Here is a 25,094-nt window from a genome sequence, read left to right as displayed (position 1 = left end):
ACAGAGACAGTCGGGAAGAGTTCAGCTCCTAACTACAGTAGAAGCAATTTAATACACCAGAGGGCGCTGTGATCGTGTTAAATACTGTAAGTGGTTTTCAATTCTTAAACCAAACCCAACAGGTTGACCTTTGTCTCACTGACAAACATCAATGGAAACAATATTGATAACTATATTTTTTAAAGTCCCCTTCCACTCAAAAATGTGTTTTTCTTGTTCTCTGTGCAGAATGATGTATGAGCAGATTCATTTTTTTACATTCATCTCTCTCAAACTTGAGTTTTAGTGTGTACTTACAAGCAGGATCTGTGACATTACACCTAGCTCGGAGCCAGTTTTGGTCCATGATGCAATGTACATAAGCATGACGTGGAAACTTGTACAACTACAGCTTGTATCAGCAGTTTTGAAATGAACAGTATTTACATATCAATAGATTCTGACTGATTTCCAATGAGTCTTAACTTGTTTATATATATATATATATATATATATATAAAAAACAATGTATTATTCCAATCAGAGGATTTATAATACATATTAAAACATGTTTATAGGGAGTTCTTAAATATCAATTGGTCCTGATGCATAAAAAAAAAAAAAAAGTTTGGCATTTTAGCCGATTTCCAGAGTTTCATAGATTTTTCCAGAGCTTTTGACCAGATCTTATAACCTTCTTCAGTGAGTGGAAGTTACTCAGGTATCGCCATGAAACCCCCTAAACTTCCTCTCCTCCTGCTCCCATTTACACGTCACGTAATGATGTTACCTAACCTCTATTGACTGTAGACAGCTGTAGGATAGGACTGGAAGCTCTGGAAAAAGCTACAGGGTGAAATTAAAAACCCTCTACCTCAACAAATGTTTTACTTTTTGCTGATGTCGATATTTAAACATTAATCACTCAACACTTTTTCCAATGTAACCTTATAATCAATCAAATTTTGGATGGACTTAAGTTGTAATTTCCAACATAAGCATAATTTAAAACTTTATATTAACGTATTTTTAAATGCAAAGATCCTCAGATTGATTTATAATGGGAAACGGTTTTATTCACTAATGTCTTTATGATTGGAGCGTAATGAACAGGAGGAATGATTACAGCAAGAAAAACATGTTTCAGTGATTGACTGTTGATTGAAGACAGACTTGAACATTTTTGAATCTGTCCTTTAAAGTATTGGGACGCTGCTGGATGATAAATTAGCAGCTTTAGCTCAACTCGATAAGATTTACACTCAAAAGTATAAGGTAATTATTTAGTATGTATGTTTAACCCTTGTGTCGTCCTCCCTATGTCCTTCCTTCCTTCTGTCTATCCTTCCTCCCTTCCTTCTTTCTTCCGTTCTTCCGTTCTTCCGTTCTTCCTTCCTTCCTTCCTCCCTCCTTTCCTTCCTTCCTTCCTCCTACCTTCCTTCCTTCCTTCCTCCCTTCCTTCCTCCTACCTTCCTTTCTTCCTTTCTTCCTCCCTTCTCCTCCTTCTCCTCCCTCCCTCCCTCCCTCCCTCCCTTCCTTCCTCCCTTCCTTCCTCCCTTCCTTCCTTCTTCCTCCCTCCCTCCCTTCCTTCCTTCTTCCTCCCTTCCTTCCCTCTTCCTTCCTCCCTTCCTTTCTTCTTCCTCCCTTCCTTCCCTCTTCCTTCCTCCCTTCCTTTCTTCCTTCCTTCCCTCTTCCTTCCTCCCTTCCTTCTTCCTCCCTCCCTCCCTCCCTTCCTTCCTTCCTTCCTTCCTTCCTTCCTTCCTTCCTTCCTTCCTTCCTTCCTTCCTTCCTTCCTTCCTTCCTTCCTTCCTTCCTTCCTTCCTTCCTTCCTTCCTTCCTTCCTTCCTTCCTTCCAGGACGACAGGAGGGTTAAATGCAGGTTATTAAAACTGACATGAAGACAAAGCAAAAGTCTGTAAAACTTCTACCGGTAGAAAGCTCTTTATTGTTGCTTCCCTCAACTTTATGTACTGTACAGGTTACAATTTTTTGGGAAGAAAAGGAAGAAAAAAAAAAAGGAGCAGCAGCACAGTAGCTTTAACTTCTCTAACGTTATTTTTTTGGACGTCTACGTGGGTTAGCCGAGCAGGGGGGGGGGAAAGGAGACTCCCTTACAAACAAACCACAAACTTAAAACATGAACCCCCCCCTCCCCTCCCCTGAAAAAAATAAAACACATGATTTTAGGAGACTTGAGGTGCTTTACGATCTCTGCGTAGCAAAACCAAAACTAGCAACAAGCCACCTTCCACAGATTAAATGATCCAAATAACCCCTCCCCCCCCCAGCTTTAGTCAGTCTAGTTCAAATGAAGCACGAAGAAGCGCTAAATTAAAAAGAGGAAGAAAAAAAATAATTAGAAAGTAAAAGTTCGACTGTAAAATTCTTTAAAAAAAAATTAAAAGAAACAGGTAGCAACAGTTTCCACCGTCCATGACTTGATATAAACTTACAGCTATCACTTTAAAAAAGATAAAAGAAAAAGAAAAGAGGAGGAAAAAAGTGATTTCAGTGTCACTCCTAAAACATCTAACAACACAACTGAAGCATTTTATTGTGAAGCTAATTAAACTCGGAGGCGGGATGAAAAGGTTTTACAGCCAATCAGGAGCTGCGAGGAGCACAAGGTAAAGTCCAGGTGACTGTCAGGAGGTCGGACTGGAGGCTGTAATTCCTCCGTCAGACAGCAGGGCGGCGCTACACGTCTCTGGCCTCGTCCTCTAAGGCACTGACAGTCGTTTCGTGACCTTGTTTCAACCGCGGAGAAAATGAAGAAGAGCGTGATGAAGAGTCTCAGGTCTTAGCTCCTTCAACATGCTGACTCAAAACTCAAGGAGGAGGAGGTGACGGAGGAGGAAGTGAAAGGTTGCTGACTCCAAGAAAACCTCAAGACTGTGATGAAATCTACTGAAAATGTGTGTGTGTGTGGGGGGGGGGGGGTGTATAGGAGGAGGTGAAAGTTAAGGAAGAAGAGGGAGAGGAAGAGAGGGAGGAGATGAAGGAGGAAGATGTGAAGAAGGAGGAAGAGGAGGAGGAGGTGAAGGAAGAGGAGGATGTGAAGGAGGAAGAGGAGGAAGTAGAGGAGGGGTAGAAGGTTAAAAGAAAGGGAGGAGGAGGTGAAGGAGAAGAAAGTGAAGGAGGAAGAGGAGGAGGAAGTGAAAGTCAAGAAGGAAGAGGGAGAGAAGGAGGAGGAGGTGAAGGATGTGAAGGAGGAGGAGGATGAGGAGGAAGAACTGAAAGTCAAGGAGGAGGAGGGGGAGAAGGAGGAGGAGGTGAAATGAGGGGGAGGATGAAGAGGTGAAGGTGAAGGATGTGAAAGAGGAGGAACTGAAAGTCAAGGAGGAGGTGAAGATGAAGGAGGAAGAGGAGGAGGAGGAGGAGGAGCAAATAAGCGTATTTTCAGAAAAAGTCACACTATTATTTTGGAGTCTATTTAATTGACTGACAGGTGTTTCGGCCAATCACAGCCAGCGGTGGTGTTTTTTTCTCCTCAGCTCCCTCCTCCCTGAGCTCGTCCTCCTCCTTTCATGAAACATGGATAGTCTTTTATTCTCGTCACCAAAAACCAAAAAAACTAACGTCAATCAGTCCAGAGTTCGATATCGATGGTTGACGTGTTTCTCTACAGTCTGCTTTCTGTTCGTGTCGGCAGAGTTTCATCTTTGCCTGTAAAGCTTTTTTTTTTAAACCAGAGTGTCTTTCATGTAGCTAAAAAAAAAAAAAAGAACACAAAAACAAAACAGAAAACAAACTCAGTGACGAGTTTTACAGTCTTTAACCCCAAAACCGAGGGCGTGTCTACATGTCAGCGCTAAGAGCTTCTGATTGGTCCTGGCATCTTGAGTGTGGTTGTACCGTTGGCATGGTGACCAGAGAGAGAGGGAGGAGCGGCGGGTCATCAGGAGGCGACGAGCTGGACGTAGTTGGCGGGGTAGAGTCCGACCTGGCCGCTGCTCAGCTGTCCTCTACACCAGCCCTGCTCGTCCTCCTCGCCAAGCTTCAGCAGCTCTTCTCCTGTGAGGAGGAGGAGGAGGAGGAGGAGGAGGAGGAGGAGGAGGAGGAGGAGGAGGAGGAGGAGGAGGAGAGAAAAGTCACATTTGATATATTACACAAGCACAAAGTGGAGAGAAGACATTCATGATGGAGGTGAACACTGGAGAAGATGTAATGAAATCTACTGAAAACATAGGAGGAGGAGGAGGAGGAGGTGAAGGCTGCTGGCTCCAAGAAAACTCAAGACTGTGATGAAATCTACGGAAAATGTAGGAGGGGGAGGAGGAGGAGGAGGAAGAGGAGGTGAAGGAGGAGGTGGAGGTGAAGGAGAAGGTGAAGGAGGAGGTGGACATAAAGGTGAAGGAGGAGGAGGAGGAGGTAGAGGTGAAGAAGGAGGAAGAGGAGGAGGAGAGGTGGTGAAGGTTGGTGGCTCCAAGAAAACTCACTGACTGTGATGAAATGAAATGACAAAAATGTAGGAGGTGAAGGAGGAGGGAGTAGGTGGAGGAAGAAAAGGGAAAGGGGATGTGAAGAAAGGGGAGGAGGTGGAGGTGAAGGAGGTGTGAAGGAGGAGTTTAAGTTGAAGGAACCGAAGGATGTCAAAGAGGAAGAGGGGGAGGTAGATGAGGAGGAGGAGGTGAAGGTGAAAGAAGATGGGGAGGAGAAGGAGCTGAAGGAGATGTGAAGGAGGAGGAGGTGGTGAAGGAGGAAGAGGAGGAGGAGGAGGTGGTGAAGGTGAAAGAGTAGAGGTGACCTGTCCCACTTGATCAGGGATCCTGGTTTAAGTTAAGCAGAGCTGAGCTGGGTTAAGAGCTTTCCCTCTGTGGTCCCATCAGGTCCCAGCAGGTCCCATTAATCCCCCCCCACCCCCCTCCACCCCCAATGTCCAATGCCCTCTCTCTGGTATGTTACTGTAAAATGCCCCCCCTCCTGAATATCTAATGCCCCCTCTCTCTCTCTGGTATTTTACCCCTCCACCCCCCCATGTAGTATGTCCTTTAATCCCCCATAGAGCACGAATGCCCACAGAGGACGGACTAACGGACTCAATCTCAGACAATGTGAACCAGGTCAGAGCGTTACCACGGAAACAGAGCAGCCTGGTTAACCTCGGCCAAACCCAAACCCAGGACTACGCCCCACCAACCAAACACCTACTGTGCTGCTCCTCCAGCTCATTATTTTGGTTTGACAGCAGATTTAATGTCATGTTCAGTCTCAGCAGGAGCAAACAGGCTCTGATCAACCAGCCGGTGGACAAAGTGAAACATTTAGCAGCTGAAGAGTCGGAATGACTACTCTGGAGTTGGAGAAAAGAGGCTGAATGTTGGATTTTGGGTGGTTCTGTGAGGTGTAAATATGAGATATGTTTCAAAACTTAACTTCATGAGGTGATTTTAAAGTTATTTTGTCTCCAAGTGGACATGGACACAACTTTTCCCATTTCAGATTCCTCTCATTGCAATATAAATTAAAAAAAATGGAAAATTCATGTCTTTATACATAAATCTACACATTAAACTATCATGAGACTGGGTTGTAATTATAGTATATAATAAGAGTTTTCTTCAAAGTTAAATATTCAGTTGTTATTCATCTATTATAGGAAACTTCTTTGTATCCATATATGAAGAATAAAATTGAATTGTATGCATTTATCTATATTCAGCTGATCTGCTGTGCACTGACTACAGTATAAAAGACTCAAATTATATTATAATGGAAAAACACTAATTGGAAGTAAACCAATTAAAACATTGTGTACCTTCACTATAATCAGCACCAAGCACAAACCAGCACAAAACATGACAAAAGGTTTCATAATGCTGGACAGAAACAGTCAAAAGACAAATTTGTGATTTTGAACCATATAAATAAAATATACTTATACCAAATAACTTAAAGACAGAAAATGACAGAAAAACAAAAAACACCTCTTGATCTTGTTCTCTTGTTCTTTCAAAATAAAATACTTACCTGATAAACGTGTGATATTAGTGTGAATCAGATTATTCTATGATAATCCTTCAAATTAAAATATAACCACACTGCAGCATTCTTGATATTCAGATAGATGTAAAATCATTCTGTATATCAAGAAGATAAAACCCATCACAATAGGTTTTATTTCCTGTGTCAGTATTTAATAAGGTAGGTTTTTTTAAACTTTTAACTGGAGGAGAAAACTGCAATAACAAATGAGTCTGTCAAAATGAAATCATCAATCCTTCGACTATCTATTCTGAGTTTTAGATTCAAACAGAACAGATAAGCAGCGATGATGTTGAGCTGCTCACATCATTCATTAAATGAGGAATAAACACACAGTTGTCATGCTATCAGGGATTTTAAATATTATATTGAATGTTTGTACAGATGATCCATTTAAAGTCACAGAAATAAGCCAGTTTTATCTTTCACTGTAACATAGAATTAGAAAGAAGGAAGAAGGAAGGAAAGGAGGGAGGAAGGAAGGAGGGAAGGAAGAAGGGAAGGAAGAAGGGAGGAAAGGAAAGAAGGAAGGTAGGAAAGAAGGAAGGAAGGAATGGAGGGAGAAAGGAAGGAAGGGAGGGAAGAAAGGGGGATGGAGGAAGAACAGACGGAAGGAAGGAAGGGAGGAAAGGGAAGAAGGAAGGAAGGAAAGGTGGGAGGAAGGAAGGAAGGGAGGAAAGGAAAGAAGGAAGAAGGAAGGAAAGGAAAGAAGGAAGAAGGAAGGAAGGCAGGCAGGGAGGAAAGGAAAGAAGGAAGAAGGAAGGAAAGGAGGGAGAAAGAAGGGAAGAAAGGGGGATGGAGGAAGTACAGACGGAAGGAAGGAAAGGAGGAAAGAATAATAAGACGGGGTCAATTTGACCCGGGAGGACGACAGGAGGGTTAAACATTCATGTGATAAAAAGTAAAAATCAGAGGAGCTATCTCTGTGACTGGGTTGGGATCATTTCTACTGGTTGAACTGGTCACAGCAGTAACTGACATGCAGACTGAGCTAAGATGTAATGTGTGTGTGTTATGGTTGTGTTCCCATAGCAACACAGTGTTACTGCGTCTGATCATCATTACTCATGTCTGACAGTGTGTGTGTGTGTGTGTGAATGTGTTAAGACGAGGCATCACAGGTGAACTGAAATAAGGAACATTTTTATTTAATTTACATTTATTCTTTTATTATTTTCAGCTGTGATTTCATAACAATGTGCAAATCTGTCGTACATTTCTTGAGGCTGTTTGTGCTTATTTGGGAGTTTTACATGATCTACAAAATCACTCCGGAAAATATCTGATTTCTTAACTTTTAGCTTTTCAGGATTTCATTTTAATACAACATCTACACAAGCTGAGAGAAAATGCTGATATTTATATTTCAAAGCTATTTTCACTCAATCACGACTAGAGCTAAATCAATTAGTTGATTCATTAAGTAGACCATGCATAGAGGCTTAGCATGCAATTATTTTTTACTGATACTTAATGAATCATTTGTGTAATAATAAAAAAAAGATGCCAAACATTCGCTGGCTTCAGATCCTCAAATGTGAATAACTGCTGGATTTCTTTTTCTTTTAATATACAGTAGCAGTGAATAACACATGATTCATAAATTCATTGTCAGATTGTCTGAAAATAATCGTTAACAGCAATTTATTACATTTTCTATATAAAACAAGTTTTTTGTGGTACTCAATTATCTTGGGATCAGAGATGAAAAAATAACTATTTATTTCATTGCTTTGTTATTCAGAACTGTTACCAAGTGATTTTTTGTTATCATGCTTTTAACTGTAATATTATGTGTATTTAATCTTTCTGTTAATACCATGATGACATTAATTTGTATAGAAGCCCATCAAGATGAAATATTTTGGTCACAATTTAGAGAAAAATATTTTATATCTTGATATAATAACAATAAGATCATTGAGATATAATATTGGGATAATAGATCTTAAAAATTACCATAACGAATACTCAAATCAGCACCTGACTTTACTCATTTCAACTTTCACAAGCACAGGATGTTACAGAGTTTGTGGATTGGATTTAACTTTAAATTAAAGTTGTTTTATTGTCTGATTTGCACATTTTATGAAACAACAGCAGCCACAAATCAAAAATCACCCTACAGTACGTCTCCCCTGTGATGCCTCTCCTCTACAAGCATTAGTACGGGTTAATACCTGCTTTAAAGCTGAGCTCATCGGCCTCCTGGCCCGTGTAATCATACAGCGCTCGAACTGGCACCCCCTCTACCTGCTCCTGCTCCTCCTCGTCCTCCACCTCCCCGACGCCGTTCACGCCCAAAACCTTCTTAGGGCTTTCCTCGTCGGACCATTCTGATGAATAGCTTTTCATCCTGAGAGAGGAGAAAGGAGAGAGAAGAGAGAGGAGAGAGAGGAGAGAGGAGAGAGGAGAGAGAGGGGAGAGGAGAGAGGAGAGAGAGGAGAGGAGAGAGGAGAGAGAGGAGAGGGGAGAGGAGAGAGGAGAGAGGAGAGAGGAGAGAGGGGGAGAGAGGAGAGAGAGAAGAGAGAGGAGAGAGGGGAGAGGCGAGAGGAGAGGAGAGAGAGAGGAGAGGGAGGAGAGAGGAGAGAGGAGAGAGAGAAGAGAGAGAGGAGAGAGGAGAGAGAGGAGAGAGAGGAGAGAGAGGAGAGAGGAGAGAGAGAGTGGAGAGAGAGGAGAGGAGAGAGAGGAGAGAGGAGAGAGGAGAGAGAGGAGAGGAGAGGAGAGGAGAGGAGAGAGGAGAGAAAGAGGAGAGAGAGAGTGGAGAGAGAGGAGAGGAGAGAGGAGAGAGGAGAGGAGAGAGGAGAGAGAGGAGAGAGGAGAGAGGAGAGGAGAGGAGAGAGGAGAGAGGAGATAGAGGAGAGAGAAGAGAGGAGAGGAGAGAGGAGAGAGAGGAGCAAGAGGAGAGAGAGGACGGAGGTGACGGAGAGGTCAATATTTTCAGCTGACAGCAACCAGATGCTGAAAAAGCTTCTGTGATAGGTGGTTTGTGTTGTCCTATTATTTCAACAGCACCTGAATGCAGCATCATGAAGTTAATGAAGAACACCAATTATTGCCAAATAGTAGAAATCTCATTAACATCCTCTTCAATTAAAGTGTTTCTACTTTCTAATCTACACGTTTTAATAATAATTTAATGTTCTTTTTTTTCATTTTCTCATTTTTTGGTGTTTTCCTGTCTCCCTGTGTTACCGTGCATCACATGTCCTCCTTCAAACTTAACATGACCTCACTGGAGATGTTGTAAATCAGATAACAGAGGCTTCGCAGCTGCGTCACACGTCGCCCCTGGCAACCGCAGCGAGCGTCATCATGGACGTCCTGAGTGTGTGAAAAGGTCTGAGCAGTAGAGCTTCGGGGTGTGTGTGTGTGTGTATGTGTGTGTTGTATGTGTGTGTGTGTGTATCAGTCAGACACCACAGACGCTGAGTTCAGGGTACGACGGTGAACTCCGAGGGAGACGAGTCTTATTTATACACACGAGGAGGAAGCTGCACAGTAAATAACAATGACTGTGTTTGAAATCACTTCCTGTCTGCTACAGAGTTCATTGTATTCACTTTATGCTATTTTATTTGTGTCCAACTTCTAATTTTGCATTGGACAACAAGTCTATTCACCATTTCCTCACATATTAACATAGAGTAGGTGAGTTTATTGTGAGCAGTAAACTGAGATTTCAGACATCTTCCTTTTTCCGCCTTCGTCACAAAAGTACAGAAATGTACAAACACTGATTTTTAGGAAAACATATTATCTCGTGTTCCATTTACTGAATTTTATAAGGACACTAAAATCTTTAAATTGAACATTGAGAAACTGAAATAATGTGGTGGACAATAAATATATGTCTTCAGGTAGCAAATAGGCTAGGTGATCAATCTATGAAGTGACCTCAAACGTTTCCCGAATGGAAGGAAAACATTGAGCTGTATGCATGACTACACTTTTTATAGATGTGTCGATTAAACAGCAAATATTTTGATAAACTATGATGTCATTTCAGTCATTTCAGTCATTTTTGAAGTGAGTATGCCACATGTTTATGGTTCCTGCTTCTTGAATGTGGTGATTTGCTGTTTTTATTTGTCATATATGACAATAAATTGAAGGTTTTGGACAGTTTGGCAAAACAACCTAATTAACCTTTGTGTCGTCCTCCCGGGTCAAACTGACCCCGTCTGTTTTGACTGTTCCTTCTTTCCTCTCTTCGTCCTTCCTCTCTCTTTCCTCCATCCCCTTTCTTCCTTCATTCTGTCCTTCCTTCCTTCCTCCTTCTCTCTTTCTTTCCTCCCCATTACCTTCCTTCTTTCCTTCCTTCCTCCTACCTTCCTTCTTTCCTTTCCTTCCTCCTTTCCTTCCTTCTTCCTCCCTCCCTCCTTTCCTTCCTTCTTCCTCCCTTCCTTCCTTTCCTTCCTTCCTCCCTCCCTCCCTCACAAGAATCAACTGGATGGTTTAACCAGTCACATGTATCAAGATAACATCATCAGATAGCTTCTAATACAAAAGAATCATATTTACAGACTTTAAATTGGCTTCAGTGCCTGTTTCTAGCTGAAGAAGAGATTGTGCTGAGTTCAGATCTTCAGACTCAGACACGATGGGATTAGATTAGAAGAAGTAGAGCAACTGATTTAAAGCCAAACGTGTGCAGTGGTGTTGCTCTTTAGGAACAAACTGCAGGGAGATTTAAACAGCGTCTCTAACTCGCATGAGAATGAGTCAGCTTTCTAGTTACTAATTAAGAGTGTGTGTTATGTGCAGGATGTCAACTCCTCAGGGTGACTACCAGGTAACTATATAACTAAACTAGACACACACACAGACACACAGACACACACACACACACACACAGACACACAGACACACACACAGGTGGCTCAAATAGAGATAATTGTAGTCGTGTGTTCAGTCTGGGCTAAATAGGCAACAGGTACGCGCTGTATTAAAACTTAACAAAAACAAGTGTGTGTGTGTGTGTGTGTGTGTGTGTGTGTGTGTGTGTGTGTGTGTGTGTGTGTGTGTGTGTGTGTGTGTGTGTGTGTGTGTGTGTGTGTGTGTGTGTAAGGGCCTGCATGCACACACGCAAGCAGTCTGTTCTTTTTAATTAGTGCATGTGTTTGTGTTTTAGTACTGCGTGTGTATGCAAAAGAAAGACGAGAGAGAAACTCTTTTTTAACACTTTCTAGTCTCACTTTCACCCTTCAAAATAAACTCAGCATCTTTTTATAGATACAGATTCAATTATTATAGGCTCTGAATCAACGTGACATTAAGGATGGCGTGGAGGCGGTTGTCTACCTGCTGTCCTGGGTGATGGTGATGGGGCTGGGTGGGATGTCATTTCCCCCCGAGGAGACGATGTTGGTGAGGGTGACCACGTTCTCCTCGGAGCGTGTGCCTCGCATCTTCCTGCTGATGGAGCGGTTCGCTTCCGGAGACCATTCCTGCACACACACACAAACACACACTGTTGTTTAATAATGATAATAATAGACGGGGGGGGGGGGGGTTGTTTTAAATTAGATTTAATTTATTTTAGTATCTGAGACCTGAGTACTATATCTCGCTCACATGTTGATGATGACTGACAAATAAAGCATCTTGAATCTTGAATCTTGAATCTTGAATCTTTCACAATCACTATTTTATAGTCCAGGAGAACATTTGAACATGTTAAAATGCTGATTTGGTGTCAAATTTACATTTGCATATATCAAAATGTGTATCAACAGCACAATAATTTAAAAACAATGCATTTTAATTCCATATTTGTGTATATGGTCGGTCACATTAAGAAAAGTCTGGCTAAAAGGAATTGGGTATTTTGGGTGTTTTTACAGCTCAAATTTGACACTGAACAATAAGTAAGTGTGAGAAGACTGTGTGACGACAATGATTATTTAGTTCATTGCGTGTCACATTGTGTGAAAATGCCTGCAATAAAATCTGTGATCTGTGTCAGACTGTGAGATGAATGTGAGATGAATGTGAGATGAATGTGTGGTGACTCAAAGCGTTACGACAGAAATAGAAGAAAGTAAAGTGAAAGCAGCGACATGTCATCAGCTCGTCATCCATCTGCACATAAACTTATTTTTCCTTTCACATCCATCATGCTGGTTTTTATGTGCTATGATGTATTAAAGGTAACAAGTGTGTTTCCCTCTAAACTGCATTCAGTGTATTTTGTGTCATTTCAGGTCTTATTCCGATCAGCTGGTTTATAGACGTGGATCATAGCAGCAGTCACATGTTGAGAATCAGATCCTGTATTTCTGACTCTCCGCTGTTGTGTTCAAGTCTAACAGTGAGGTACAGTATATGGCACTGAACCAAAGACTTCTCCATATTTATCTCACCACTGTGACAGAGAGAACATAATCCCACGGTGTAATACGTTGTCAGGTGTGAGCCGTCTGACTTGTGGCTCTTTTGTTTGTGAAGAGATTTTTATTTATTTATTTATTTTATTTGTTTATTTAACAGGGACAGTGCATGGCTCTTCCTGTCGTCCTCGTCTGTTCCTTCTTCCTTCTTCCCTCTTTCTTTAATTTTTCCTTCCTTCTTCCCCTCCTCCCCTCTTTCTTTGCTTCCTTCCTTCCTTCCTTCCTCCCTCCGTCCTTACTCCTTTCTTTCCTTCCTTCCTTCCTCCCTTCTTTCTCTCCTAAATTCCTTCCTCTTTTGTCATTCCTTCCTTCCTTCCTTCCTTCCTTCCTTCCTTCCTCCCTCCCTCCTTACTCCTTTCCTTCCTTCCTCCCTCCCGCCTTCCCTACTCCTTTCTTTCCTTCCTTCCTTCCTTCCTTCTCTCCTAAATTCCTTCCTCTTTTGTCCTTACTCCTTTCCTTCCTTCCTTCCTTACTTCCTTTCCTCCCTCCCTCCCTCCCTCCTTACTCCTTTTTCTTCCTTCCTTCCTCCCTCCCTCCCTCCTTCCTTACTCCTTTTTCTTCCTTCCTCCCTCCCTCCCTCCTTACTCCTTTTTCTTCCTTCCTCCCTCCCTCCCTCCTTACTCCTTTTTCTTCCTTCCTCCCTCCCTCCTTCCTTACTCCTTTTTCTTCCTTCCTTCCTCCCTTCCTCCCTCCTCTCCATATTTATCTCACAATTGTCAGGTGTGAGCCGTCTGATTTGTGGCTCTTTTGTTTGTGAAGAGATAAAGTTATGTAATCTGATAACGCCAATGTACATTTTTTTTGTCTTAGATAATCAATGTAGTCCATCAGATCACAAACCCAGACAAAACTACCCAACACAAGCTCCCATCGGCCATAATAACACATGAGGACAGAAGAAGGTAACTGGAGTGGAGCATAGAACGACCTATTCAATGTACAGGAGAGAGTGTGTGTGTGTGTGTGTGTGTGTGTGTGTGTGTGTGTGTGTATTCTTAATCAAATATCCTCACATATTTAGAAATAACGACACACATGCACAAGAGAACAAGATTTCCTCCAGAGTGAGAACATTAAATTACTCTTTACATACTAAAAATACATTATAGGGTTCAGTGTGCAGCGGAGGGAGTTATGAATGAATATATAGTTTACAAAAAGTCCTCACAAGTACAGAAATACAAGTATGTGTGTGTGTGTGTGTGTGTGTGTGTGTATAAAGGACAAAGGCTCTCTGTTTGCATGTCGGCAGCGCTGTGGGAACGCCTGGAGATTCCTCAGAGGACAGATGAGATTCGTCTTCTGTCTGTCAACCTTTTCTCCATCTCTCTCCTTCTATAGAAACTCCATCATACTCATTTCTTTGCACAGAATGAAGAAAATAAAGAATTCAAAAATCTAATTTCATCTGAAGTTGATGTCAAACTGCAGTTGTATTCTTAGAAACACACTAAAGTGGTCATAAGCAGATATAAAGGTATTTAGTTTCGTAGTGATAAGCAGATTATGTGAAGTATTTGTCGGCAGTTACAACTTTTCCTATGACGTCATACCGTATTTATAACTATAACTGTGTTTTTACTTTCATTGTCTTTTTATTATCTTATTATATTTTAAAGACCTTCACTTATGATTGCCCACAGGAGGAGTTACAGTTGTTAACAACACACATTAAAGGATATGTTTTACTTTAAATAAATAAATTAAATGATCCAGTGCCTGTATGAACTCAGGAAACAGGTTTGGATTTGCTGTAATGACTCCTCCTGTTCATACTGACCATTATAAGATCCACTGCTAATGTGATTACAATGTAACTGTCCTCAATACAAAGTTATGTGCATAATGCAGAGGTGTCAAACTCATTTTCATTCAAAGGCCACAAACCGCCCAATTTGATCTAATGTGGGCCGGATCATTAAAAAGAAGGAAGGAAGGAAGGAAGGAAGGAAGGAAGGAAGGAAGGAAGGAAGGAAGGAAGGAAGGAAGGAAGGAAGGAAGGAAGGAAGGAAGGAAGGGAGGGAGGGAGGGAGGGAGGAGGACAAAAAGAAGGAAGGAAGGAAAGAAGGAAGGAAGGAAGGAAGAAAGGAAGGAAGAACAAAAAGAAGGAAGGAAGGAAGGAAGGAAGGAAGGAAGGAAGGAAGGAAGGAAAAGAAGGAAACAGAAAGGGAGGAATGACAAATAGAAGGAAGGTGGGAAGGAAAGAAAAGGAGAAGGATGGGTGGAAGGAAGGAAAAGAAGGAAGGAAGGAAGGAAGGAAGGAAGGAAGGAAGGAAGACAGGAAGGAAAGTGGGCCGAATTGGACCCCTCGGCGGGCTGGTTCTGGCCCACGGGCCGCATGTTTGACACCCTTGGCATAATGTATTGAAAAGTTGATCTGAAGCTAATATGAAGCTTCAGCCGTCCAAATGAGTCAAATCAAGTAGATATATTTCAACATTACAGTCTTTTTAGTACCAAAGTCATTTTTTGTGTTACTTTATTTCCTTGTATGTATTTAAAAGTTAATTTTAAGCTTAAATAAGGCTTCAGACACCTGTTGAGCAGCAGTGAGAGGAGAGTTAGAAAAACAGAGAAAAGAAAAAAGAACAATGCTCCTTTCTGTCTCAGAGCTTTGTTTGATTGACATTAGCTAGCAGGCCAACAGTATCACATCGTACAGCACAGAGACAAAGTAAATAAACTGCTGTAGCTACAAGTCATGGACAGACAGTGAATCACTAACAGGGATTACAGGGAAGTGCAACAACCAAACGCAGATCCAACAGGTCTGACGTTTACGTGCTGTTTAATGCCCCGCAGCTGAGCAGATAATTAGCTGTTTAGCTGTTTAGCCTGACATCTGATGTTAAAGGAGCACTTTTCCCCCGTGACTGTTTGTTTAGTGGCTCATTCATGAAGCGCTGAGGTGCAGAACAAGATGTGTGTTTATGTTTGTATGTAAGATGAGAAAGAGACTTTAGCAGGAAAGCTGATGTAGCTTGTTGCTCAGAGTGTGTTGCTGTTGTGTAGCAGGATGCAATCAGGCTCAGTGTGACCGTCTGCTCTGAATGACACATTCTTGCTTTATGAAAAGATTTGGTTTGCTGTATGGAAAAAGAGACTCCAGCTATGTAAGCAGATGACTGAGCAGTATTTCATCAAATTAATGCAAAGCTAGACGGCAGCATCATGAAATCAAACACTTTAAAATATACATCTCTTTCTTTTGGCGCCTGACACAGGACAAGTAGATATTTTGCTTTAGTAGACAAAAAAGACAGCTTAATATTAGTTGACAGACAAACCTATTCTTATATCTATTAACCCTCCTGTTATCCTCAGGTTAAGGAAGGAAGGAAGGAAGGAAGGAAGGAGGGAAGGAAAGGAGTAAGGACGAAAAGAAGAAGGAATTTAGGAGAGAAGAAAGGGAGGAAGGAAAGGAGGAAGGAAGAAAGGAAGGAAGGAAAGGAGTAAGGAGGGAGGGAAGAAGGAAAAAAAGGAAGGAAAGGAGTAAGGACGAAAAGAAGAAGGAATTTAGGAGAGAAGGAAGGGAGGAAGGAAAGGAGGAAGGAAGGAAGAAAGGAAGGAAGGAGTAAGGAGGGAGGAAGGAAGAAGGAGGGAGCAAAGAAAGAGGGGAGGAGGGGAAGAAGGAAGGAAAGAAAGAAGGAACAGTCAAAAGAGACGGGGTCAATTTGACCCGGGAGGAGGACACAAGGGTTAACAACTTCATTATAGTGTTTTTCACTTTAAAATCTGTGCAACATCAATTTCAGACTCAGGTATGTATTACTCTTGTGCATAAAGATAGCATTTTTTTGCAACTTTGTACTCACTTATTATTTATTGTTCTTTCATTCTTTTTATTGATGCTCTTTCTATTTTCCACTTGCTGCTGCAACACTGTAATCTTCCCCACCTTGGGACTAATAAAGGAATATCTTATATGTTATCTTAGTGAGTTATAAACCATTTAACTGTTTATATATTGGTTTTAAAATGTTATATATGTGGACTTAAAGTGTTGTAACTTACTTATTTGACACAGTTTGTACTTATGTTGTGTTACAGCTGAACTCGTAACCTGCCTACATCCTAATCTCTGTGCACTGTACATTAATCTGAGACTAAACGGCCACCTGACCGTCACCTGACTTCATAGCAAAGAAAAAAAAACCTCCAGCTGAATTATCCTTTAAGCTGTTTACGCCGTGCTGAACTTATAATTAAAACACTCATACATGCAGCTGTTGTAACTTAAATAAGTAAGACCGGCTGAAAAGGAGATTCAGGAGCGTGTTACCACTCGAAACTCAAAAATGGTCATTGCTAAAGGAGTGACTCACCTTCAGTTCAACCATCTGATAGCTGATTTCTGAAGTGAATTTGAGAACATCTGAAATCTTCAAAACAAAAAGATCCGTTGCTCTAGTTCAGAGGTGTCAAACTCATTTTCATTCAAGGGCCACATACAGACCAATTTGATCTGATGTGGGCCGGATCATTAAAAAGATGGAGGGAAAGAAGGAAGGAAGGAAATAAGAAGGGAAGGAAGGAAGGAAAGACAGGCAAAAGGAAGGAGGGAAGAAAGGTAGGAAAGACAGACAGTGAAGGACAGACAGACAGTCGGAAGAAAGGAGGGAAGGAAGGAAGGAAGGAAGGAAGGGAGGAAGGGAGGAAGAAAGGAAGGGAGGAAGGGAGGAAGGAAGGAAGGAAGGAGGGAGGAAGGAAGGGAGGACAGAAGGAAGGAAGGGAGGAAGGAAGAAATTAAGGAAGGACAGAAGGAAGGAAGGGAGGACTGATGGAAGGGGAAGGAAGGGAGGACACGGAAGGAAGGAAGGAAGGAAGGAAGGAAGGAAAGAAGGAAGGACAGAAGGAAGGAAGGAAGGGAGGAAGGAAGGAAAGAAGGAAAGAAGGAAGGTAAGAAGGAAGAAAAGAAGGAAGGACAGAAGGAAGGAAGGGAGGAATGAAGAAATGAAGGAAGGACAGAAGGAAGGAAGGAAGGAACAAAGAAAGGAAAAAAAAAAGCTAGGGAGGAAAAAAGGAAGGAAGGAAGGACAGATGTAAGGAAGGAAAAGAACACAGGAAGGAAAGTGGGCTGGATTGCTCCCCTCAGTGAGCCGGTTCTGGCCCGCGGGCCGCATGTTTGACACCCCTGCTCTACTTCCTGCATTTTTTGAGTATTATGTGTCGACTCCTTTTGTATGATTTGAAATTTGAGGATCAGACAAACACATCGGCAGCCAGTGTGTTCCTGCCAACACTAGAATCGGCGCGGGAGCGGCAGGGATACAGGTGATTATTATCTCCATTATAACCCCGACAATTGGTTCCAGCAGAGCTTTTCATACATAGAAACAAACTGTGAGTCATCAGCAGAGAGGGTGAGGAGGGTGAGGAGGGTGAGGAGGGTGAGGAGGGTGAGGAGGGTGAGGAGGGTGCGGAAAGACGACCTGCGTGGAAATGATCACAATCTGTTAAATCATCCTCAGGCAAGAACTCACAAACCTTGGTGAGGAAATGAAAAAGAACTTAAAATAGTTTTCTCATTGTTTTTCTATTTCTATCGTCTGAATAGAGAGGATATTTGCTTAATTTATAAATCTGAAGACGCCCATCTTCTCAAAATCACTCTGAGTCTCCATTATGATTCATGTGTCATGTGGTTGAGCCTCAAATGCTTCATTTTTTGAGATTTTTATCATCTATCTAGCTTCTTTTTTTGTTTTAACCTTTGTGTCGTCCTCCCGGGTCAAATTGACCCAGTCTGTTTTAACTGTTTCCTCCCTTCCTTCTGTCCTTCTTTCCTCGCTTCCTTCCTTCCATCTGTCCTCCTTTCCTCGCTTCCTTCCTTCCTTCCGTCGTTCTTTCCTCCATCCTTCATTCCTTCCTTCCTCCTTTCCTCTTTTCCTTTCTCCCTCCCTCCGTCCCTCCTTCCTTCCTTCCTTCCTTCCGTCCTTCTTTCCTCCCTTCCTTCCGTCTGTCCTTCTTTCCTCCCTTCCTTCCTTCCTTCCTTCCTCCCATCCTGCCTCCGTCCTTCTTTCCTCCATCCTTCATTCCTTCCTCCTTTCCTTTCTTCCCTTCCTCCCTCCTTTCCTTCCTTCCTTCTTCCTTCCTTCCTCCCTCCATTCCTTTCTTCTTCCTCCCTTCCTTTCCTTCCTTCCTTCCTCCCTTCCTCCTTTCCTTCTTCTTCCTCCCTTCCTCCCATCCTCCCTCCTTTCCTTCCTCCCTTCCTCCTTTCCTTCCTTCTTCCTCCCTCCCTCCTTTCCTTCCTTCTTCCTCCCTTCCTTCCTTCCTTCTTCCTCCCTTCCTGCCTCCCTCCTTTCCTTCCCCCCTTCCTCCTTTCCTTCCTTCTTCCTCCCTCCCTCCCTCCCTCCTTTCCTTCCTTCTTCCTCCCTCCCTCCCTCCCTCCCTCCTTTCCTTCCTCCCATCCTCCCTCCTTTCCTTCCTTCTTCCTCCCTCCTTTCCTTCTCCTTCCTTCCTTCCTTCCTCCCTCCTTTCCTTCCTTCTTCCTCCCTCCTTTCCTTCTTCTTCCTTCTTCCTCCCTCCTTTCCTTCCTTCTTCCTCCCTCCCTCCCTCCCTCCTTTCCTTCCTTCTTCCTCCCTTCCTCCCTCGACTCAAGGACAACAGGAAGGTTAAATCAGTACTCAACATTATTAGTGATGTTTTTTCTTAAACACACCTTACAGTACCTACGATTATTAGAAATACATTATTCATGCCTCAGAGCTCCGTTACAGTTCAATCCAGCACACCAGATCAGCCACCATGCCCTAAACTCCTATAACAGCCTGCATGAGTCTCCTAATTTACTGCTAATCAGAAGAATCCCAGACTCCTCCAGTCCACATGTTCAAGTGTCCCCTGGGCAAAAACTGAACCCTAAATAGCTCCCGAAGGCTTTGCCATCAGTGTTTGAATGATTAGAAACTTCTCCTGATGAGCGTATGAGTGTGTGAGTGAAAGGGTAAAAGCATGTAGTGTAATATAAGCTATATAAGCTCAGTTCATTTACCATTTCATTTGCATAATACATGTATGCATAGTGCTCTTCTCTAGCAGTTTCCTGTTTCTCTGCACTCATCAGCTGTCTAATAATAAAAAGGCCAAATAAGACATTAAAAATATTACATCATAAAAATATCCCTAGTAAGATAACTTAGATCAGAGGTGTCAAACTCATTTTCATTCTAGGGCCACAGACAGACCAGTTTGATCTCATGTGGGCTGGATCATTAAAAAGATGGAAGGAAAGAAGCAAGGAAGGAAGGAAGGAAATAAGAAGGGAAGGGAGGAAGGAACGGAGGAAGGACAGATGGAAGGAAGGGAGGAAGGAAGGAAGAAAGGGAGGAAGGACAGAAGAAAGAAAGGGAGGAAGGACAGAAGGAAGGAAGGAACGGATGAAGGAAGGACAGATGGAAGGAAGGGAGGAAGGACAGATGGAAGGAAGGGAGGAAGGACAGAAGGAAGAAAGGTAGGAAGGACAGAAGGAAGAAAGGTGGGAAGGAAGGAAAAGAACACAGGAAGGAAAGTGGGCCGGATTTCACTCCTCAGCGGGCCGGTTCTGGCCCTCGGGTCGCATGTTTGACACCCCTGACTTAGATGACTGAGTAGCACCTACACTTGTTGAATTGGGTTAAAACTTTTGTCTTTAGTCAAGAAAACAGCAAATAAATCAGTTGCTTGAGAAAAGACGACATCACTTCTTAAAGGAGCAGTCTGCTGATTTCCTCTATTTTTCATAAGGTCGACAAATCTTTTGTGCGGAGTCAAATAAACAATCAACTGATTAACTATCAAATATTGTGTCGTGTGTGTATCAAACTCTGATATATCGTATTCCTCTATGCTGTAGACTTCTCTTGTTGTGCAAAAACTATTAAAAACACGTCGATGAGCCACACTGCTGCCCTGGCTGACTGTTTTCTCGTCCCCAGAGAGCCTGGTTACTGTATTTTGTTTAGAAGCTGCTTCAAAAAGCTAATAACAGCATCAGGTTTTCACTCTCTGGAAGGTATTTCAATGTCAGGAAGAGGCCACTAAGCAAGAGCAAGGACGCAGTTAAAGTAAACAACCACCCCCCCCCCCCCCCCCCCCCACACACACACACCAGTCGTATTGATCACACTCTGACGTTGTAAATATCTCAATGAAGTTTAAATAAAGTAAAGAATTTATGACACGCAGGAAAATAACAGCTGATAGATAAACCTGATGTTCCTGAGTAAGAAAACAAGAGAGGATCCAAAGAAAAAACATATTTAACCTTCCAGTCGTCCAACAGGGTCAAATTGACCCGCCTGTTATGACTGTTCCTTCTTTCCTTCCTTCCTTTCTTTCCTTCTTTCATTCCTTCCTCCCTCCCTCCTTCTCTCTTTCTTTCCTCCCCCCTACCTTCTTCCCTTCCCTCTTTCCTCTGTCCTTCTTTACTCCCTTCCTTTCTCCCTCCCTCCCTCCCTCCCTCCTACCTTCCTTCCCTCTTTCCTTCCTCCCTTCCTTCTTTCCTTCCTTCCTCCCTTCTTTCCTTCCTTCCTTGACTCGAGGACAACAGGAGGGTTAAACTCTATAATAGACGCTCTCCTCTCTGCTTCTCATTCCCAGAATCTGTTTTGTTTTCTACACACTAGTAAATATTTGCGTGTCTTTATTGACTCTGGATATGTACAGATTTCACTTTGGAGCTGCAGACCGACAACTAAATAGACCTGTGTGATCTGTGTGTGTGTGTGTGTGTGTGTGTGTGTGTGTGTGTGTGTGTGGGGATTCCAACATTCCTGACCCCACTCAGGACTCTCAGTCACACAACAAGGCTTTCACTAGAGGCCTGTTTAATATTCAGTTTGTCTCTCTTGACACACACACACACACACACACACACACACACACACACACAAAATGAATAACTATTATAGTCCTGCCTGCACATGACTCGTTTTCATGAAAATGTTGAAGAGAAAAAAAAGAATGAATGAAGTTATGTACAGTAAATAATCCTGAAAGTGAAAGCAACCAGAAGAGTGTGTGCGTGTGTGTGTGTGTGGGGGGGGGGGGGGTCATACTGGATTTTGTGCGTCATTGTCCTCTGACTAGTTCAAGTTTTAGACCTTGACAGTGTGGATGTTATTGGAAAATGAGGATATTTAGTCAGTACACATTTCTGAGGGTTACGACTGTGTGTATGTATGTGTGTGTGTGTGTGTGTGTGTGTGTGTGTGTGTGTATTTGTGTGTCACACCTCAAACTGTGGCCAGTTCATGCTCATGCCCGGTCCGTGGGTGTTCCTCCACCATCTGAGATCTTCCGTGTCATTGGCTGCTCGGATGGTCTGACCCAGGTCTCGGTACAAGTCTTTAAACCTATTGGACGAAGTGAGAGTGAGTCAGTCACCCGCCTCCTTCTTTAAATGCTGCTATTAGTGGATTTGATTCTGATTTATTAACATGAATACATTAATATACACACATACACACACATATAATATTAACAGTAATAGCAGTTAACCAGTTTTTCCAGCTTTATACTTTTTTTCCCCCCTCCCGGGTCAAATTGACCCTGTCTCTTTTGACTGTTCCTTCTTTCCTTCCTTCCTCCCTCTTTCTTTAAATTTTTACTTCCTTCTTTCCCTTCTCCCCTCTTTCTTTGCTCCCTCCTTGCTTCCTTCCTTCCTTCCTCCCTCTATCCTTACTCCTTTCCTTCCTTCCTCCCCCCTCCTTACTCCTTCCTTCCTTCCTCCTTTCCTCCCGCTCTCCTTACTCCTTCCTTCCTTCCTCCTTTCCTCCTGCTCTCCTTACTCCTTCCTTCCTTCTTTCCTCCCTCTCTCCTTACTCCTTCCTTCCTTCCTTACTCCTTTACTTCCTTCCTTCCTTACTCCTTTACTTCCTTCCTTCCTTCCTTCCTTACTCCTTTCCTCCCTCTCTCCTTACTCATTTCCTTCCTTCCCCTCTCTCTCCTTACTTCTTTCCTCCCTCTCTCCTTACTCCTTCCTTCCTTCCTTCCTACCTACCTACCAACTCCTTTCCTTCCTTGACCTGAGGACAACAGGAGGGTTAACGTAGCCCCAGCCTTCATTCACGTCAGTGGAAGAGAGAACCAGGCCTTTATTTGAGACAGGCTCATGTTTATCTTTTGATTTTTGATCCCCAGTTAATTCAAACTCAAACATCCTCCCTGTTAAACTCCTGTTAACATCAGTTCAGTATAATGTCCATTTCTACAGCAATAATCCCATCAGTCAAGAGTCACGTCAGCATGTTACACTGAACAATGTTAATCTGTCATGAATTAAACACTTTCTCCAGAATGTTCCCCTTTAAAAGGTTTTATAGCTTTCATTAATAGTTTTGCCTTTAATGTGGATAAACATCATAAAGTGTTGACTGCACATCTGTCACGAGTCTCGCAAAGAAGAAACAACTGGAATTGATTTATGTATGAATCATGTTTAAAAAGAGAAATTAAGAGAAGCAGAATTGGTGAGTTTATTTGCTGAAAACATCTGTCTGCTGCAGCTGGAAATGAAGCTTAGTGAAAGTTCAGACAGGACTTTCTTTTTTGTATGTTCATGTCTATAGTTTAATTTCTCATCCTTTGCTCATTCTGATCCCTCTTACAGCTCACTAATAATTTCCTTGCTGTCATTTTTGGGGCATCAATTAAGACGTCAGCTGTTCACATCAACCAGTCACATCTAACCACTACCACAGCAACACACCTTCATTGACAGCCTATTATACTGCAGCTATCTTTTTAAATGTTCATCTTCTCTGCTTTAGTGCTTTCTTGATGCCATTTGTCATGAGCCGCTACCTCCACATCACCACCCAGTCTTCATATTTATCAGGGCGTCACTTCATCAACCTCGTCAGCCTGATCAGTATCAGCAGAAGTCATCAGCCACCACCACCAGTGTCTGATCTATCTTACTGCTGCTCAGGACTGAAGTCTTTCAATTCAAAATCTCTCTGCAGAGTCCAAGCGCCAGAGACTTTTGACAATACCTAATCGTCAATATAATCTGGATAATAAACAACTCTTTTTGCCTGATTCTCTGGTCTCTCCTGGTTCAAATGAGGTTGATGAGAAGCCATACATTTGTTGTAAAACCAAAACTCTAAGCTGAAAGTCATGATTGTGGCTTTCCTCACATGTTGCTCTGACCTGCAGCTCTCCTGTTAGTATTTCAGTGTAGTTTACCAGACGCAGCTTCTGGTTACACGTTGTGTGTTCAGGGGGCTGCACCTTTAAATTCCTGTAGCTTTCTTTAACAGGTGGAATTTCAGATAACAGTATTGTATGTTTCATATTTCTGAGCCAGTTTTTCTATCAGCTTTGTGCTGGTGTGTTTACACTCAGATAATGATACGAAGGGAAAAACTTGTATCCATTCATCTACTGCCAGGAGCTGCAGGTAGATGCCTGAAGGCTGTTTGAATGATGAACTTCCTTTTAAAGCCTGCTGATTATATTCAGTAGCAAACACACTTCAAATATGCACATTTTTTAAAAGATTTTCAAGATAAATCAGATGGGAGATGTTTTTCATACTCAGGGATGAGGGGACGTGAGGGGAAGCATTATGTCAACACAAATTATATTCCACCAGTGCTTCACAATTATTCAGGGCATATAAAACTTTATGCATTCTTATTAGTTGCTCTATAACTCTTTATGTACTGGATTATATATTGTGTTCTGTGTACTATCGTGGTTACTTGTTTACTGCAGGAAAACAGATGTTAAATTAGCTTCTAAATATGGAGCAATCATCTTCTTATTTCTCGTAAATGATTAATGTCCAAGCAGCACACTGTCCTTTTATAAACCAAATAAACTCAAACTAAAATAAACTCTGGTCCCAAAGGGGTCGAGACCCCCACATGAGGCCAAACAGTCAATCTGAGGCTTCCGGAAAGTATTATTAGAAAAGGAAATGATAAAAAACATATTTCTCCTGTGTACATTTATATTTGTTTTTCTAACTTTTCTATTATCTTTGCCTTTCCTTTGCTTGAAATGCTGCTTTGCTCTAACTCTTGGGGACCTTTAACAATTATTTACATGAAAAAGACAAAATCTCTTTGCATGCAACCTGTGATTAGAGGCAGTGAGTGGGTGCTGCTTCATTTTGAGAGGAGAAGAGCTTAAAAAAAGGTTTAAAACTACTACGTCATGCATGGTAATTGACTTCAGGTAATAATAGAGTTAAGTGATGTTTGTGACAGTCTGGATTTTAGGACTTTAGGAGGGCAGGTGGTCATTAGCTGGGCTGGGCTCTCCATACTGAACTGTACACTTTGATTATGGAGAACAAACAACGCTACACTAAAAGTAGGAAGCAAACAAACCAATTCAAATAAATACAGTAAAATCACTGCATGGCTTTTTCTAAATCACCTGGTACAATAAACTCAGCTTTGACCTACAAACCGCTGTCATCCACAGATGCCGTCCTTCTCTGTTGACCTCCACCTTTAGTTACTGCTCCATTTAATCCATACTGCTCTAATGCTCGCCCCTGTTTTCTCTCCAACAAGAACACGCCGTCCTAAATTACACGTACTGCTTCTAAACTCATCAGTCTTCCTACGTTTAACCCCTTAGACGTCAGTAACAGAGCAGGCATCATGTCATGTGACCCCAACGCCCTCGCAATCCCATTTTGGTCATTCTCCTACAACATCCAGTCACAGATACTGTACAGCACACTTCGGTGGATAATATACACATTTTAGAAAGTTTTAGGTTAGTTTTAGGTAGTTT

At 42.2% G+C, this 25,094-nt stretch overlaps 1 protein-coding gene across 2 annotated transcripts in view; it reads right to left on the bottom strand.

Moving 5' to 3' along the window:
• Positions 1–1,901: 1,901 nt before the first annotated feature.
• pacsin3 (protein kinase C and casein kinase substrate in neurons 3) overlaps positions 1,902–25,094 on the bottom strand; it is a 57,815-nt gene continuing 34,622 nt past the window's right edge. For both annotated transcript variants that reach the window (XM_053315004.1, XM_053315005.1), the window contains exons 7-10: positions 21,571–21,691; positions 11,269–11,414; positions 8,145–8,320; positions 1,902–3,993 (exon numbers count right to left, since the gene is read on the bottom strand). In XM_053315004.1, coding sequence (XP_053170979.1) covers positions 3,878–3,993; positions 8,145–8,320; positions 11,269–11,414; positions 21,571–21,691 — 559 coding nt within the window. In that variant the 3' untranslated portion in view covers positions 1,902–3,877. The remainder of the gene's footprint in view (positions 3,994–8,144; positions 8,321–11,268; positions 11,415–21,570; positions 21,692–25,094) is intronic.

Source organism: Scomber japonicus, chromosome 1, assembly GCF_027409825.1.
Source record: "Scomber japonicus isolate fScoJap1 chromosome 1, fScoJap1.pri, whole genome shotgun sequence".
Lineage (NCBI taxonomy): Eukaryota > Metazoa > Chordata > Actinopteri > Scombriformes > Scombridae > Scomber > Scomber japonicus.
This window is presented reverse-complemented; position numbering and strand designations above follow the sequence as displayed.